The following is a 16,683-nucleotide window of genomic DNA, read 5'->3' on the forward strand; positions in this document are numbered from 1 at the left end:
ATGCCCTGGACCGGATTCAAACCCACACCCTCCGGAATCGGAAGCAGAGGTCATATCCACTGGGCTATCAACACATAAACAAAGTATAAATATTAACTGAATTTATGCTAAGTTATTTGGATATCGTGCAGGGTTGGCTTAAAAAAAGAACCCCAAAAGAGGCAGACGCATTTAGAACGGCTTTCAATAAAGTATACGACGACGTACATTCGTTTGTGCAACAAAAATTGCCGGCGAAAATGAAGCTTCTCGAAGCCATTTACATCAGGTTTGGGGAAGCTTTACTATAAACGTTACTATAATCCTAATAAGTTTAGACTTCTAACAATAATATATTTTTTCAGACAATGTATCGATGTGTTGGTTGGTCTATTGCAAATAGAAATACCCGGCGGCAGTACGTATTCTTGTTATTGAATTTTACGAGTATTTTGGGAGTGTAATTTCTCATAACATCTGCAGACAAAAGTCTTCAGGCGTACTGAGTTCTGCGTTCTGCATCACTGAAAGTTCGTTATGTATGGAAATAGAAAGTGTATATAATGTAAATATGTATTTCACATGGGTATCTTCATTTAAATATACGCAGAATGAGGAACTCAGAAGCACCCATATAATAATAAAAAAAAAAACACTTTATTACACCAAAAACAAAATAACAAAATTTTACAAAAATAAACCAAGTAAAATACAAACAATGGTGTAACGGCGGCCTTATCTCTACAGTGATATCTTCCAGGCAACCGTTATTATAAGGAGTTCACGTTTACAAAGAGAAGTGGTTGGTGCGCAAATATCGACTTAAAATACTGTACAATAAAAAATAAATGAAATATACTTACATAAACATATAATTCTACTAATATTATAAACGCGAAAGTTTGTATGGATATTTGTTTGTATGTTTGTTACTCTAAACGCAGTAACTACTGAACCTATTTCGTTGAAATTTGAAACGAAAATAGATAAATCTTCAGATTTCATCCCGTAAAAATCAATGATTTCCACGGGATTTGTGGAAAACTGAATTCCACGTGGACGAAGTCGCGGGCGTCCGATAGTATTAGTTTAAATTGAAGTGAATTTGGTTACTATTTAGGACGCAGTATCACATTTAATACATACTATCAATTTAATTTTTGTCAATGTACCTATTGAACTTGATTGAATGTAATAACTTACTCCTTATTTTTTGTTTGAAGAAATGCATACCGACCGTCATCTAGAGCGATTGTTCATTTTTTCTATGATGTGGTCACTGGGTGCTGTGCTCGAGTTGGACGCACGATATAAAATGGCAGAATTTATGACCAAATTGCCAGTACGTATGGACTGGCCGGGTGCCAAGTCCAAGGAATTTGTCATGCCTTTCGAATTTATGGTCAACGAAACTGGTGTCTGGCAACACTGGTGATGTATTGTATTCAATATTTTTCCAAGTAGCTAAGTTTTTATAATAATGAATAGCCATATTGAGTAATAGATAAGATTGATTTTTTATATCTGTCATAATTTTCTTAATTTAAAATATCATGAAGTCTTGATGGTTCTTTTGTTTAAAGTCTACATGAATTTATCATGTAGATCGGTTAGTTTTGCGCCATTATACAAGATTTATACTTCGTTTATTATCACAATGTTCCTAAGTGGGACTTAAATTTTATACAGGGTACTGGGGAGTTTTTCCCATAACTCTGGTGTTATATTCTTAACCGAAAATTAATTATGTTCAAGGAACATGTGTTCTAAAATTCAGATTTTCGGGGTAAATAATATTTCTTTTGTAAATAAATCTTAAAATGTGTCCCTTAGCCCCCATTTGATTTTTGCAACGGACTTTTTCTAAAAAGCGTTCATGCGAATATGGGCTTATACGCATGAGGCATCCTTATAATTATGACGTAGCCAAGTTTTACGTATTTTAAAATACAAGAATAGATTGTTGATAGATTGTTTATTGTATATGGATCGTCAGGTTTATTTGAATTACTTTGTATGAAAACATAAAAAGTTTATATTTTTTAATTAAAAAAAAAATATAAGTTATGCAGTTCGACTCCTATAAGTGGACTCGTCAACGCTTTAAAGTTATGGGAAATACTCCCGAGCACCCTGTATAACGATAATATATTTGTTTTTATCAGGTCTGAAATAGTGGAAGATTACATTTACCCACCTGATAGTGTACCAGAATATGCTTCTATACTCGTGCCTAACGTAGACAATGTTTGTATATCATTTTTGATCGACACAATAGCGAAGCAGAATAAAGCCGTCTTACTGATAGGAGAGCAGGGCACTGCGAAGACTGTGATGCTAAAAAGTTACATGATGAAGTATGATAACGAAGTGAAACTGTTTAAAATGATAAACTTTTCATCTGCTACCACTCCTAATATGTTCCAAGTAGGTTTTTGTTTAATTTGATTACGTATAAGCTACAAAACATTAGGGGGGCCTCCAAATCTTGGATACTCTAAACTTAGGAGGTCCCCTAAGCCTAAGGAACCCACCCCACTTGTTAGTCCGCTAGTATACTTAGTACAATAATTACTATAACTAAGTAAGACTTCACACACGTAGAGAATTAAGAAAAGTCTCAGGTATGCAATTTTCCTCGAGACGTTTTTCTTTCACTGTTTGTAACACGTGATATTTGATTTCTTAAAATGCACATACCTAACTGAAAATTTTAAGCATGCCCCGGACCGGATTCAAAGCTACGCCTTTCGAATCGAAGGCTAAGGTCATATCAAGGTCAATATATAATATTGTTAAATAATTACTAATATTACTAATAAAATTATAAAGAGGAAATTTTTGTGGTATGGGGTAATCGCTAGAAATACTGAAACGATTTTGAAAATTCTTTTAGGTACCCTTAAAAGCCACGTTATTTGTGGGTGTCATAGGGCATATTTTAAATACGAATTCCCATGGTAACGCGACCGCATGGCGTCGGCTAGGTTTGTATAATCGTAATTATGTAACAACATTAGGGGAGCCCACCAAATCTTGGATAGTCCAAAGTTAGGATGCCCCCACTCCCCAAAAACAGAAGCCCGGGGCGGATCATCCCTTCCACCCCACTGTAAGTTTTCTGGTGTTGAATATTATACGCATTCTCTGCGCTTTAATACATTTTAAAAGTTAAAATATTTTATTGAACGTTTTGTCCCACGTAGAGAATTATAGAATCGTACGTCGAGAAAAGAGTGGGAATGACTTACGGACCACCCAATGGAAGGGCCATGACTGTGTTTGTTGACGACATTAACATGCCGGTCGTCAACGAATGGGGAGATCAGGTGAGTAATATGGATGTCGCAGAGATATGATAAAAACAGGGATTTGGTAAATTCCCTAAGGGATTTGATCCAATCACGGAGGATGTTAAAATAACAACACGATTTTATCTTTTCCTTAAACAAATCTAGTGAATTGAACAAATCCCTGATCTGGGGTACCGCCGTTTGCCCGAATGATATTTGCCTTACCCCGACTCAGAGTACCCCGACTCGGATAGGTTACGTTAGAAGGCTAAAGCGGGAGTGAAACGGAGCGGAGCTTATTATTATATTAGCCTTCGTAGTTATTTTTTTAAACCACCCATAAATAGGAGCCCCGCGAAGCGATGATCTGTCGTTTAGGTTACCTGTCATTTCACTGAACCCGTTCAGGGATTTGTTTAATTCACTAAATTTGTTTAGGGAAAAGATAAAATCGTGTTGTTATTTTAACATCCTCCGTGAGTTGATCATATCCCTTAGGGAATTGATCGAATATTCGAATCCCTGTTTTTATGATATCCCTGCAACATGAACATCCAATGACATATTTCCATTATTATTCAGATTTACATACGAATACTAGGTTAGATCTCTGTTCTAGGTAACAAATGAAATAGTTCGGCAAATGATGGAATGCGGAGGCTTTTATTCGCTAGAAAAGCCAGGAGAATTTATTATAATAGCCGAGATACAAATGTTTGGGGCTATGATCCATCCAGGTAAGTTTAAGCGAATTATTAAAAGGATCAATGGAATACATTTTTATGCTAATGATGGTAAATACTTCTAAATATCACAGGTGGTGGTCGAAACGATATTCCGCCTCGGTTGAAGCGTCAGTTCAATATCTTTAATTGCACCTTACCAAGTGAAGTTTCAATGGATAAAATTTTTGGTTAGTACAAAAGAAAATTGTAATGGAAAGAAAATTTTAATAGAGACCAGAAAATTTCATTTCTAAATTAGAATAATAAGTCATAGGCTCACTGCTGAGCACGAGTCTCCTCTCAGAATGAGAGGGGTTAGGACTACGCTGGCCTAATGTGGATTGGCAGACATAGAGAATTAAGAAAATTCTCAGGTTTGCAGGTTTCCTGACGATGTTTTTCCTTCATCGTTTGAGACATGTGATATTTAGGCTGGCACGTATTACACACCCACTAGGCTATCATTAGGCTATCACTATTAATTAATATTATTATTGCAGAGACTATAAGTGCAGGATATTTTTGTAAAACGCGGTTTGACAAGAAGATAGTGGAGTTTATGCCCCGTCTCGTTCCAGTGACACGTATTATATGGCAGCAGACAAAGGTAAGCACTTTGATTACTATTTCGCATAATTTACAGTTTTTACAGATAAATTGTATATCTGGGTACATCATTAACAGCCCATATTCGGCTCACTGTTCAGCACGAGTCCCCTCTCAGAATGAGAGGGGTAAGGCCTTAATCCACCAGGCTGGTCCAATGCGGATTGACAGACTTCACACATATTAGAGGTGCATGCCCCGGACCGGATTCGAATCTACGCCCTCCGAATCAAAGGCAAAGGTCATATCCACTGGGCTATCACGTCTCTATCTGGGCTCAGACCAATTATTGTATAGGACCTGCCTCGCTAGACGTTACTTTTCTGTCAAAGTATATGATCAACGATCTAATGCGATTATAAAAACTGTCTCTATAGAATCGATGTTAAATTGTTGTAATCGTGTTCGTCGGTTAAAGAGCTTAGTAAAAATACCTTTTTGTGTAATTGAATTGTTTAAAAAACGAATGATTTTAAACTTAAATGATGTTTAAAAAACGGGCAAAAACTTCTAGTTTAGTGTAAGATATATACCAAATCTAAGCTCGTTTTCTTCAAAAATGACAGACAATTTTATCGTGACTATGAGTGCGATACAGGTCCTTCTATAATTGGTCTGAGCTATCTGGGTTATGGTTATCTAAGCCCCTATCATCGGAACTGGAGTTTCGGAAATATAAATATCAGCATCTCTTTGCACCACTTTTCAAAAATCGTGAACTAATATATCTCCGATTGGTTTATTTGGTTTGCACATTACTTCATAAAACATAATATTCATTCTTCAGGTTAAAATGTTGCCAACGCCAGCCAAGTTTCACTACGTGTTCAACTTACGCGATTTGTCAAGAATTTGGGAAGGAATACTTTTTATTAAGAAAGAAGAATTACCTTCAATCAATTTAGCACTCAAGTTATGGTTTCATGAATGCTTGAGGGTTATTTCCGACAGGTAAATTAATTATTTTAAATTATAGGCTTTTTGTCGCCGATAGCTTTCTTGTGATTGGTAGGTTGCGTAACTATCAAAGCGAAACTTATCTGGTCCGTTACTAATGTATAAACCAGTAGATACTACTTTGGTGATAAAAAGAAATAATTCATATATTATTGCTGAATCATCATTATCAACCCATATTCGGCTCACTGCTGAGCTCGAGTCTCCTCTCAAAATGAGAGGCCAATAGTTCACCACGCTGGCCCAATGCGGATTGGCAGACTTCAGACACGCAGAGAATTAAGAAAATTCGCAGTTATGCAGGTTTTCTCACGATGTTTTTCTTCACCGTTTGAGACACGTGATATTTAATTTCCTAAAATACGCACAACTGAAAAGTTGGAGGTTTTATTGCTGAATAAGTAATAAGTAAGGTAAATTTAATATTTTTGCACTGATAGGTTCACAACATTCGATGATAAGGATTGGTTTGTGGCGAATTTTTGGAAGACTGCGGCCCAAGAGTTGCCAGATATTGTTAGCGAATTTCCGGAAAAAGAAACCTTTTTCGTTAACTTCCTTCGTGAACCAGTAGATCCAACTGGCGATGAAGACGAAGATTTTTCCACTGATGCTCCTAAAATATACGAAGAACTACCTACGTGAGATATTTAAAATTATAACAGAATATTTTTAATTTTTATATTGTCGTTATATATTCTAGATTAGCCAATGCCACGCGGTTTTACCAGCGTAGTTTCCGTTTCTGTGAGACTACGGAGTTAAAATATGGCCTATGAAACTCGCAAACAACGTGACTTTGTAGTAGTTTAAGAATTCTCAAAATCGGTTCTGTAGATCCAGAGACCCCCTGTAACACCACAAACTGTACCTCTTTATGATATTAGAAATAACAACAAAGTGTTAATACGTTCAAATTCTAATTCTCAGATGGGACTTCGTACTTAAAAAACTTGGTCAGTTTCAAGACACGTTTAATGAACAAATTCGAGGAGCTCATTTAGATTTAGTATTCTTCCACGATGCCATGGTGCATCTGTTTATTATATCCCGCATTATTAATACCCCACGGTAAGCTAAACTTGACATTATTTGCAACAAGCTAAATGATAATTAATATATTCTTTTATGCTTTATAAGTTAGCCCTAGACTACAATCTCACCTGATGGAAAGTGATGATGTAATCTACGAGGGAAGCGAGCTAACTTGTTAGTAGTTGGATGAAAATTCACACCCCTTTCAGTTTCTACACGACATCGAACCGGAACGCTATCGCTTGGCGGTACGTCTCTCCCACCAGCCAGACCTGGACTGAACCTGCTTAAGAAAACATCAGTTGGCCCAGCCGCGGATCGAATCTCCGTCTTGTAAATCCACTGCGTATACCACTACGCCACGGAAACCGTAACAAACGTGATAATAATTGAACTATACAAATAATAGTAAGAATTATGTTTTGTTTTAGTGGAAATGCTTTACTTGTCGGAGTAGGTGGCTCTGGTAAACAAAGTTTGACGAAGTTGGCGACGTTCATAGCGAATTTTTCGTTTTATCAAATTACACTAACAAGGTTTCAATATTATATATTTACTAGTAATATACTCGTATAGTATTGTAGTTATCTCCGGTAGACTCTGATAGCGTTACTTTTAGTGATATTCAGAGTGTCCCGTAATTAATGGTAGATACACCAGCTAATTATCTAGAATAAATTAGTTAAAGATAATGAGGTGGTGTATCTGCCATTTACGTTTTATCCATTAATACGGGACACCCTGTATAATAATGTTTCCTAATAACTATATTTATGTGTACGAGCGATCTCTTACAAGTTAATAAAACGTTGCAGATCATACAATGTAAATAACTTTATGGATGATATCAAAGTTTTATATAGAATTGCTGGTCTACAAGGAACTGGTGTGTCATTTATATTCACAGACAATGACATAAAAGATGAGCAATTTCTTGAATTTCTCAATAATATTCTCAGTTCAGGAGAAATCGCCAATTTATTTGCGAAAGATGAAATGGGTAAAACTGTTATAAAATAATTATATTGTCTATTTCAATGATTCTTACATAACCTATATTGTTATATGTGCTACTAATTTGTTCATATAGATAGTTAGTTTTACAATAGTATTTTGAATAATAATTCCTCATTCGCACGAGAGTTAAAGAGTTAATATATAGAGATAAAACCCAGCGTTGGTGCTTTTATTTACGTTCTTAATTTAATTCATGGTATATTTCCAACGCCAAAATTGAAAATGCAACACTGCACGATAAAAAGCGTTGTGTTTTAAAAACCCTGTCGAATGAACATATAAGTGGGAATGCATTTAATGTATTTGAATGCTTTTTTAACGTCCGTTAAAAAACTCTCGTGTGAATGATTGCTTACGCGTTTATTTAGATGAAATACTTAACGAGCTGACGCCGATTATGAAAAAGTATGCACCGAGAAGAATACCAGTGCCTGATGTGCTGTACGAATATTTTATTATGCGATCAAGAGCCAACTTACACGTCGTTTTGTGTTTTTCACCGGTAATCAGAATATTTGAGTATAAGCGCTACATCTAAAATATGCGTAGCGTCTTTATTAAAGTGTTGTTTGACAATTGTCAGGTAGGCGAGAAATTCCGCAGCAGGGCGTTAAAATTCCCTGGACTCATTTCTGGGTCTACTATGGATTGGTTTCAAAAATGGCCAAAAGAAGCATTAATTGAGGTCGCCCATCATTTCTTGTGGGAGTTTCATGTAAGAGATTAGTGATTTATAATTTTGTTAACCGACTTCAAAAAAGGAGGAGTTTCTCATTTAGACGCGTTTTTTTTTAATTTTGTTACCTCATGACTTCGTCTTTTTCGTATTTATTAACTAATTTTGAAAATACTTCCAGGTTGGTCTCATTTCATTTTCACGAAAATCGATTTAGTAATTTATTGTTAACATCAAAACAACTGTAATACCTCTTTGAAGTCGGTTCTATTTTTATGTTAAAAAGATTATAATTAACGTGACTTGTTTCTTAAATTTTTACTTCCTAAGGTTGTGTGCTCAACGGAAACCAAAGTGCAGTTAATAGAAATTATGGGCATGGTACAAGATAATGTGGCCGATACATGCTCCATGTACTACGACAGATTTCGTCGACAAACTCACGTGACTCCGAAGTCATATCTATCCTTTTTAGAGGGATACAAAGTTCTTTATAAGGAGAAACACTTGTATATTGCCGAGCTAGCTAGAAGGTTAGTGAATTTAATCCATTTTTGTGAACGAGTTCGTAAACCTATAATTCAGTATATCAAGACCAGAAGCAATAGTTAAAGCAGAAAAATATTGTAAAAAGTTATAAAATGCCTTCTTAGCAGGTTAATTTGTTTAAGTTATAAATATTTTAAATTTTAAACGATTTGTTTTTTTTTTGTATTAAATATATTTTTAAAATATTGTTGTAAGGATGACGACTGGGTTAGATAAGCTCGTTGAAGCAGCCGCGAGCGTTGATATTTTGAAGAAGGAATTGGAAGTTAAAGAATTGGAAATCAAGGAAGCTACCGCTAAGGCGGAAGAAGTGAGTAGTCAAATAAATCTTAAAACAGTTGCTTATGTTGAATGTAACAGTTTATATTTTATTTATGCCTAGTCTGCTGTCGATAAGTGTTTTTATGGAAGAAGTTAAAAATAAACATATACTGGGTAAAACATCTATATTAATATTACAAATAGTACTGTTTGTGTTAAACTCGGTAACCGATTTTCAAAATTCCTTAACTAATAGATAGCACATATTTTTATCCTCGTACTCTCACGGGTCATACGCGGGTGAAACCGTGGATCAACGATGGCTATAATTAAGAAATATGTACTGAATCATTCCATTATAAAAAGGATTTAACAGCGAATACTTCCGTTAACAGGTATTAGCGGCTGTAGCAGAATCTGCAGCGGCTGCTGAAGTTGTGAAGGCTGAAGTATTGGCAGTGAAGGATCGAGCAGTAAAATTGGTCGGTGTGATTGCAGCAGAGACGGCAGTCGCTGAAGAGAAACTTGCCGCTGCTAAGCCTGCTCTAGAAGCTGCTGAGGCTGCTTTACTGGTAACGATTACTTCTATACTATTTTTTTTAGAAAAATAAAGGTAGGAGACTAAGTGGAAATGAAACAAATAATTAAAAAATATATCTTAAACTTAAGTTTTTCATGTGGTATTTCAAGAGTTGCCTACAAACATTTCGTCAGTAAATTTTTGATTTAATTACTATGTTCTTAATATTTCAGACAATTAATGCAGCGGATATTGCGACGGTGCGAAAATTAGGCAAACCACCGTACTTGATTACTTTAATTATGGATGCAGTAATACTTTTGTTTAGGAAACGTATTGATTCTATAAAGCCTGATCCTGAAAAACAATTCTTAATGGCTTCCTGGGCGGAATCTTTAAAGGTATGTTTTTACCTAAGTCGCAATTGACATCTTTTAATTTTAAATATTTATTATTTTTATTTTCTCATGTTATTGTTAGGTAATGGCAGATTCGAGGTTTTTGAATAATTTGAAGTTTTATCCCAAAGATGAAATTAACGCCGAAATGGTTGACTTATTGCAGCCTTACTTTAGATTCAGGTATTGGTGTTATTGCATTATTATTATTATTTGTTATTTATCATTCATTATCATATTATTAGGACTACATTTCTACTTAAAATATTTTGTTTTTTAGTCAATACACCTTTGAGGCTGCTAAAATTGCTTGCGGAAATGTAGCAGGTTTGATATCGTGGACTATTGCAATGGCGCAGTTTTACTCCGTGAACAAGGACGTGTTGCCATTAAAAGCTAACCTCGCCGTCATGCAGGGCAAGTATCAAGCTGCCAAGAGAGAGTTGGAAGCGGCCGAGGCATTGTTACAAGCCAAAGAGGTAACCAGGAAGGATTATATTATATTAAAGAGTAAGAGTGATATTTTTACATGGATTAGAATTATTAGAGCTGTATTGTCTTTGTAGCGGGAATTGGCTGGAGTGCAAAGGCAGTTTGAAGAGGCGATGACATTAAAACAGGCTGTATTAGATGATGCGGCTAAATGCCAGCAAAAAATGGACGCAGCAACTGCCCTCATCAATGGACTGAGTGGTGAACGAGTGCGATGGACGGAACAGTCTGCCTTATTCAAATCTGAAATAGAACGCCTCGTCGGTGACATCCTGCTACTGACTGGGTATTTCTATAATTGGCTGAACTATACTTCTAACAAAAATTATGTATCTATGTTAATGAACATAAAATCATGCAATTTATTATTGTTAGGGTTGTTTTTTTATATTATAGCTTACTGATTATAATTTTCAGGTTTTTATCGTATACTGGACCATTCAATCAGGAGTTCAGATTGTATTTAATCCAGAATTGGCTTCACGAACTATTAAGAAGGAAAATTCCTGTTTCCATGAATTTAAGCATTACTGATCAACTAACGGATGCTGCTACTGTTCGTATTTATTAAGCTTTATGTACTCGCTCTTGAAAATAATTTATTCTTACTCGTAATTAAATAAATTTATTTAAGATTGGAGACTGGAATTTATGCGGCCTACCTACAGACGAATTGTCGGTGCAGAATGGAATTATCGTGACAAAAGCGGCACGCTTCCCCTTACTTATTGATCCTCAAACACAAGGAAAGATTTGGATCAAAAACATGGAAAAATTAAATAGTCTTATAGTAACTACCCTCAATCACAAATATTTCAGGTACGGTAATAATTTGTAACGGGATTGTAACGAGCGCAATTATAAGTAGATTTTTTTTGATAGTTTGTTGTTTTGATTGCTTTTTAATTCTTCAGGAACCACGTGGAAGACTGTGTTTCCCTTGGTTTGCCGATGTTGATTGAAGACGTAGCTGAGGAATTAGATCCTGCTCTGGATAATATTTTGGAGAAAAATTATATAAAGATTGGTTCCTCGTTTAAGGTTTAATGTTTATATTTCTTATTTTATAAATTTCAACTGAATATTTTATAATTTTCAAATGATTGTAGGTCAAATTAGGAGATAAAGAAATTGATGTTACTGCTGGTCACAAAATTTATATTACTACAAAACTTCCCAATCCTGCTTATACTCCTGAAATATCTGCTCGAACGTCTATCATTGATTTCACTGTCACAATGCAAGGTACATTAACTTCAAATGAAATTTTGTATTTTGAACTTCAGTTTAATACTTATTGCGGCGCCTATCATTGGTTACTTAACTTTAATATGATAACTATTAGGTCTTGAAGATCAATTGCTGGGTCGTGTAATTTTAACGGAGAAAGCGGAAATGGAAGCAGAAAGAACTCAGTTGATAATGGACGTAACGGCTAATCGTCGCAAGATGCAGGAGCTGGAAGCAAATCTACTGCACAAACTTACCACGATACAGGGTTCTTTGGTAGAAGACGTATCGCTGATTCAAGTGTTGAATATCACAAAGAGTACAGCGACTGAAGTTAGTATAGAGAAAAAAGATATTTTTTCCAAATTTTCTCAAACCTCAAACCACTTGATCATTAATTTGCTTGTTTTTGTTTAGGTGAAAGAAAAATTAGATATAGCAAAGGAAACGGAACAAAAGATCAACATTGCCCGCGAGGAGTTCAGACCAGTAGCAACACGTGGCTCTGTATTGTACTTTCTTATTTGCAACATGTCGCTCGTATGTAACATGTACCAGACTTCGCTGGCACAGTTTCTCGAACGATTTGACATATCCATGGAACGATCACAGCCAAGCCCAATCACGTTCAAGAGAATTGCCTTTATTATTGATTATTTGGTAAGTCATTTCTTCTTTAATTTTGATTAATTTTATGTGTAAATATAAGCAGGTGTTACTTTGTGGATGTTCATTATTATTAATATCTTTTTTGCTATTCGAGATCCGGGATTATCCGGGAAAAAGTATCGTAGCGTAGGAGGTTTTCTGTCAGATCTGTATGACTTTGTCTTATGGATTCGCAAGTTTTTTGCGAATAATAGCAAAATAGCTCATAGCTAGAATATGTTATCAATACACAATTAATTAGTATACAGTTGAAGATATCGTATCTAATATAACTTTGTGTATGCAGACTTATGATGTATGGAAATATATCAGTCGTGGATTTTATGAGAAGCACAAATATTTGTTTACGTTGTTATTAACTCTGAAAATTGATCTACAAAGAGAATATGTGTCTTACGATGAATTCCAAACATTTATTAAAGGTATTTATATAACATTGTGATTATTTTAGAGAGTGATTGTTTTGGTTTTGGATTCGGCGTTTTACTGCATTCGGCATTTTGACTACTTCGACATTTTCGATATTGATTTATTTTTACAAAGGTGGTGCAGCATTGGATTTGAACGCTTGCCCTCCGAAACCATTCAAATGGATTACTGATATGTCGTGGTTGAATCTTGTGGCATTATCTTCTTTGCGACAATTCACTAATATACTAGAACAGGTTAATAACAACGAGAAGGGCTGGAAATCTTGGTATGTAAAGTTTCTTGTTGAAAGACTATGATGTTATTTTTTAAATTAACTTCACTCGGTAAATATAAAAGAGTATTTTGATAGTGTAGCTTGTCTTGTTATCATCTAGTAATCAAGAAAAAAATATTTATTTGCTTAGACATTTTACATTTTACACAAAAACAACAACAGTTTAGTAAACTTCTGTTGTTTTTGTTGAGTTCATTAGAAATATACAATGAACAATAATATCCTTATTACAAAAGGTTTGACAAGGAAGCTCCTGAGGAAGAAACCCTACCAGATGGATATCATACATTGGATGTTTTTAGAAAACTTTTGATAGTTCGATCTTGGTGTTCCGATCGGGCATTGGCACAAAGCTTGTAAGTTCTTCTGACGTCGATGTCAAAGAAATATTTAAAAGTTCTTTTCCTATTTAATAATTTATTATATGCAATGCTTTTCTTTTTAGGAAATATGTAACATTTTCAATGGGTGCTAGGTTTTCTGAAGCTGTTATTGTGAATTATGAGGTAAAGTAATTTTATGTTAACATACTTTAAAAAGGATTTAGTGATTTATCTATTTACAAAGCGTTACTTTCCTTCTACAATCAATACAAATGAGTATCTTTATCTGTGGATGATTACCTATAAATATTTTTTTGGACACAGGCTATGGTACTAGAGTCGCGACCTCTGGTGCCACTGATCGGATATTTATCTATGGGCTCGGATCCAACACCCTCTATAGAGACTACGGCCAAACGTCTAGAATGCCTATGCTCATCTATATCCATGGGCCAGGGTCAGGAGGTTCATGCTAGGAAACTTATTGACCGCGCTTTACAAGAGGTAAGAAACATAGAATCTGTGATCAGTAGTAATTAACTGTTTGATTGTTTTTTGTTTCTCCTGTGAAGTAATTAGGAGTTTATTACGTTAAAGGATTGTTATAAGATAGTATTTATGATAAAGGTTCATAATTTTATATGTATTTAATCAACAGGGTTTGTGGGTACTTCTTCAAAATTGCCATTTAGGGTTAGAATACATGGTTGAAGTTATGGAACAATTTTCCGAATTGGAAAAAGAACCAGAAAAAGTTCACGAAACGTTCAGATTATGGATAACAACTGAAGTTCACGAAAAATTTCCCATCACTCTTCTTCAAATGTCAATAAAATATACTTGTGAACCCCCGTCAGGTATGCAGATTAACATCTTTGTTTAGTTGAATTGTAGCTATTACATAAAGCAATCATTCATTCATCATCATCATCATCATGTCAGCTGATGGACGTCCACTGCAGGTTATAGGCCTTTTGTAGGGATTTCCAAACATCACGATACTGAGCCGCCTGCATCCACTGCAACTGCAACTGCATCCACCGAGTCAAATACCTGCGACTCGTTTAATGTAGTCAGTCCACCTGATAGGGGGTCGACCTACACTGCGGTTTCTGGTGCGGGGCCGCCATTCCAGCACCTTGGGACCCCAACGGCCATCGGCTCTTCGTGCTATGTGCTCTGCCCATTACCACTTTAGCTTCTCGACACAAGCATTAGAACGTAAAGTCTAATTTACTTCATGTAGGCCACTACTGTAATTATTTTTTTAAGGCATAAAAGCTGGATTGATGAGAACATACGACTCTATGAGCCAGGATTTCTTAGATTATAGCGACAGTCCCTTCTACCTGCCTATGATATATACGATATCATTCCTACACACTGTCGTGCAAGAGAGACGCAAGTTTGGACCTCTAGGTTGGAATATACCATATGAGTTTAATTCGGCTGATTGGTTGGCATCTTGTATGTTCGTACAAAACCATTTGGATATATTGGAGCCTGGTCAGTCTGTGAGTTGGACTACAGTGCGGTAAGACTATTTTTTTAATTAGGGTGTTAATTTATAAAAAATGTTATTTATCGATTTCCAAGAGAGATCACTTCAGATGTTATTAATAATCTTGTAGATACATGGTCTCGGCAGTACAATATGGTGGCAGAGTCACGGACGATTACGATAACCGTTTACTTCTTACTTTTTGCAAAGTGTGGTTAACTGAACAGCTGTTCTCAGATGAGTTTCAATTTTATAAGAATTATGGTATTATGAAGTTTAAAAATATCCCCGAATATATTGAGGAAATCGAGAAAATGAAAACTACTGATCCACCTCAAGCATATGGATTACACACAAATGCTGATATAACGTGAGTAGTAATGTAATAATCATGTAATAACCCAGCTCTTGAAAGGGTATTTTGGGAGAGCCGCTACTCACCCCGTGGTCAAGACTAGCAACTACACGCCCGATCGCAACGTCGATCTTAGATCTAGACACCCGAAATATACAAGCTACACAGCGTCTTCGCCGGCGAAGACGAGGTCCCCGATATCTGACGTCACCCGGACGTGAGTTTTGTAACCGAAGATCTTGCGGCGTCTGGACTAATACACTCAAGCCCAAACACCCTTCCAGCATGGCCCTTTAAGCCGAGATAACTTCAGGTTATCAACATAATTACAGATATCAAAGAAATATGACTCAGGAGTTGCTCGATACAATATTATCAATACAGCCGAAAGAATCTAGTTCTGGTGGTGGAGAAACACGTGAAGCATCTGTATACAGACAAAGTAAAGAGATGTTAGAGAAAGTACCACCTAACTTTGACCCTCACGAGGTTAAAGAAAGGTAAGCGTTGACCCTAAATTGCCTTAATTTTAATCAATCCTACTTAAAAATTACAATTTTAAAACCACTAAATGTCATGGCATTATTAATTACGATCGATATGATCAATTCATCAATGTTCTCTTTCAGTGCGCTTTCATTTGAGACTTGCAGAAATTTGGTTATTCTTCCCCACTTTCATTCCCACAACTCAACCGATTTTCATCAAACACCTTTAATAAAAAAAAAACTAAATCCATATAGCTTCATTCATTTGGGAGCTATGGCCACAGACAGACGCGTCAAACTTATAGCACCCCTCTCTTTGCGCCCGGGGTTAGTAAAATAGATTATAAATGATAAAATATATTTTTTTTAATATCTAAGGCTGAGGTTCTACGGTATTTTGAACTCAATGGTTATATTCTTACGACAAGAGATTGACAGGATGCAGAAAGTTATAACTCTAGTGCGAACAACGCTCAAGGACTTGCTTCTTGCCATTGATGGAACAATTATCATGAATGAGGTATTCAATGTTGAATAGTATTTATTGTGTAATATAGTATTGAGCCGTTAGGCCCAGTAATTGGTCGGGGACCTCTGCCTCCGATTTCGGAGTGTGTGAGTTCGAATCCGGTCCGGGGCATGCACCTCCATATTTTCAGTTGTGTGCATTTTAAAAAATTAAATATCACGCGTCTCAAACGGTGCAGGAAAAACATCGTAAAGAAATCTGCCTACCAGAGAATTTTCTCAATTCTATACGTGTGTGAAGTCTGCCAATCCACATTGGGCCAGCGTGGTAGACTATTGGCCTGACTCGAGCTCAGCAGTGAGCCAAAAATGGGTTGATAATGATGAAGTGTCAATCAAAATTGTTAAAAAAACTGCACAGTTCACATTTTTGTC

The 16,683-nt window shown here is 35.8% G+C and overlaps 1 protein-coding gene across 1 annotated transcript in view; it reads left to right on the top strand.

Moving 5' to 3' along the window:
• Positions 1–16,683, top strand: part of LOC112052886 (dynein axonemal heavy chain 8) — a 43,434-nt gene that overhangs the window by 24,651 nt on the left and 2,100 nt on the right. Inside the window, exons 49-86 of the mRNA XM_052886968.1 lie at positions 132–268; positions 345–397; positions 1,203–1,410; positions 2,145–2,406; positions 3,186–3,308; positions 3,892–4,009; positions 4,090–4,185; positions 4,498–4,604; positions 5,391–5,554; positions 6,001–6,201; positions 6,491–6,631; positions 7,027–7,131; positions 7,411–7,595; positions 7,981–8,114; positions 8,196–8,327; positions 8,619–8,821; positions 9,033–9,147; positions 9,494–9,670; positions 9,852–10,019; positions 10,099–10,199; positions 10,297–10,495; positions 10,583–10,794; positions 10,926–11,064; positions 11,143–11,327; positions 11,423–11,549; positions 11,618–11,753; positions 11,854–12,071; positions 12,156–12,398; positions 12,694–12,829; positions 12,951–13,104; positions 13,350–13,469; positions 13,559–13,619; positions 13,761–13,940; positions 14,095–14,293; positions 14,709–14,970; positions 15,068–15,307; positions 15,625–15,792; positions 16,159–16,300. Of these exons, the coding sequence (XP_052742928.1) occupies positions 132–268; positions 345–397; positions 1,203–1,410; positions 2,145–2,406; positions 3,186–3,308; positions 3,892–4,009; positions 4,090–4,185; positions 4,498–4,604; positions 5,391–5,554; positions 6,001–6,201; positions 6,491–6,631; positions 7,027–7,131; positions 7,411–7,595; positions 7,981–8,114; positions 8,196–8,327; positions 8,619–8,821; positions 9,033–9,147; positions 9,494–9,670; positions 9,852–10,019; positions 10,099–10,199; positions 10,297–10,495; positions 10,583–10,794; positions 10,926–11,064; positions 11,143–11,327; positions 11,423–11,549; positions 11,618–11,753; positions 11,854–12,071; positions 12,156–12,398; positions 12,694–12,829; positions 12,951–13,104; positions 13,350–13,469; positions 13,559–13,619; positions 13,761–13,940; positions 14,095–14,293; positions 14,709–14,970; positions 15,068–15,307; positions 15,625–15,792; positions 16,159–16,300 (6,051 nt within the window). The remainder of the gene's footprint in view (positions 1–131; positions 269–344; positions 398–1,202; positions 1,411–2,144; positions 2,407–3,185; positions 3,309–3,891; positions 4,010–4,089; positions 4,186–4,497; positions 4,605–5,390; positions 5,555–6,000; positions 6,202–6,490; positions 6,632–7,026; positions 7,132–7,410; positions 7,596–7,980; positions 8,115–8,195; positions 8,328–8,618; positions 8,822–9,032; positions 9,148–9,493; positions 9,671–9,851; positions 10,020–10,098; positions 10,200–10,296; positions 10,496–10,582; positions 10,795–10,925; positions 11,065–11,142; positions 11,328–11,422; positions 11,550–11,617; positions 11,754–11,853; positions 12,072–12,155; positions 12,399–12,693; positions 12,830–12,950; positions 13,105–13,349; positions 13,470–13,558; positions 13,620–13,760; positions 13,941–14,094; positions 14,294–14,708; positions 14,971–15,067; positions 15,308–15,624; positions 15,793–16,158; positions 16,301–16,683) is intronic.

Source organism: Bicyclus anynana, chromosome 1, assembly GCF_947172395.1.
Source record: "Bicyclus anynana chromosome 1, ilBicAnyn1.1, whole genome shotgun sequence".
In the NCBI taxonomy this organism is placed as follows: Eukaryota; Metazoa; Arthropoda; class Insecta; order Lepidoptera; family Nymphalidae; genus Bicyclus; species Bicyclus anynana.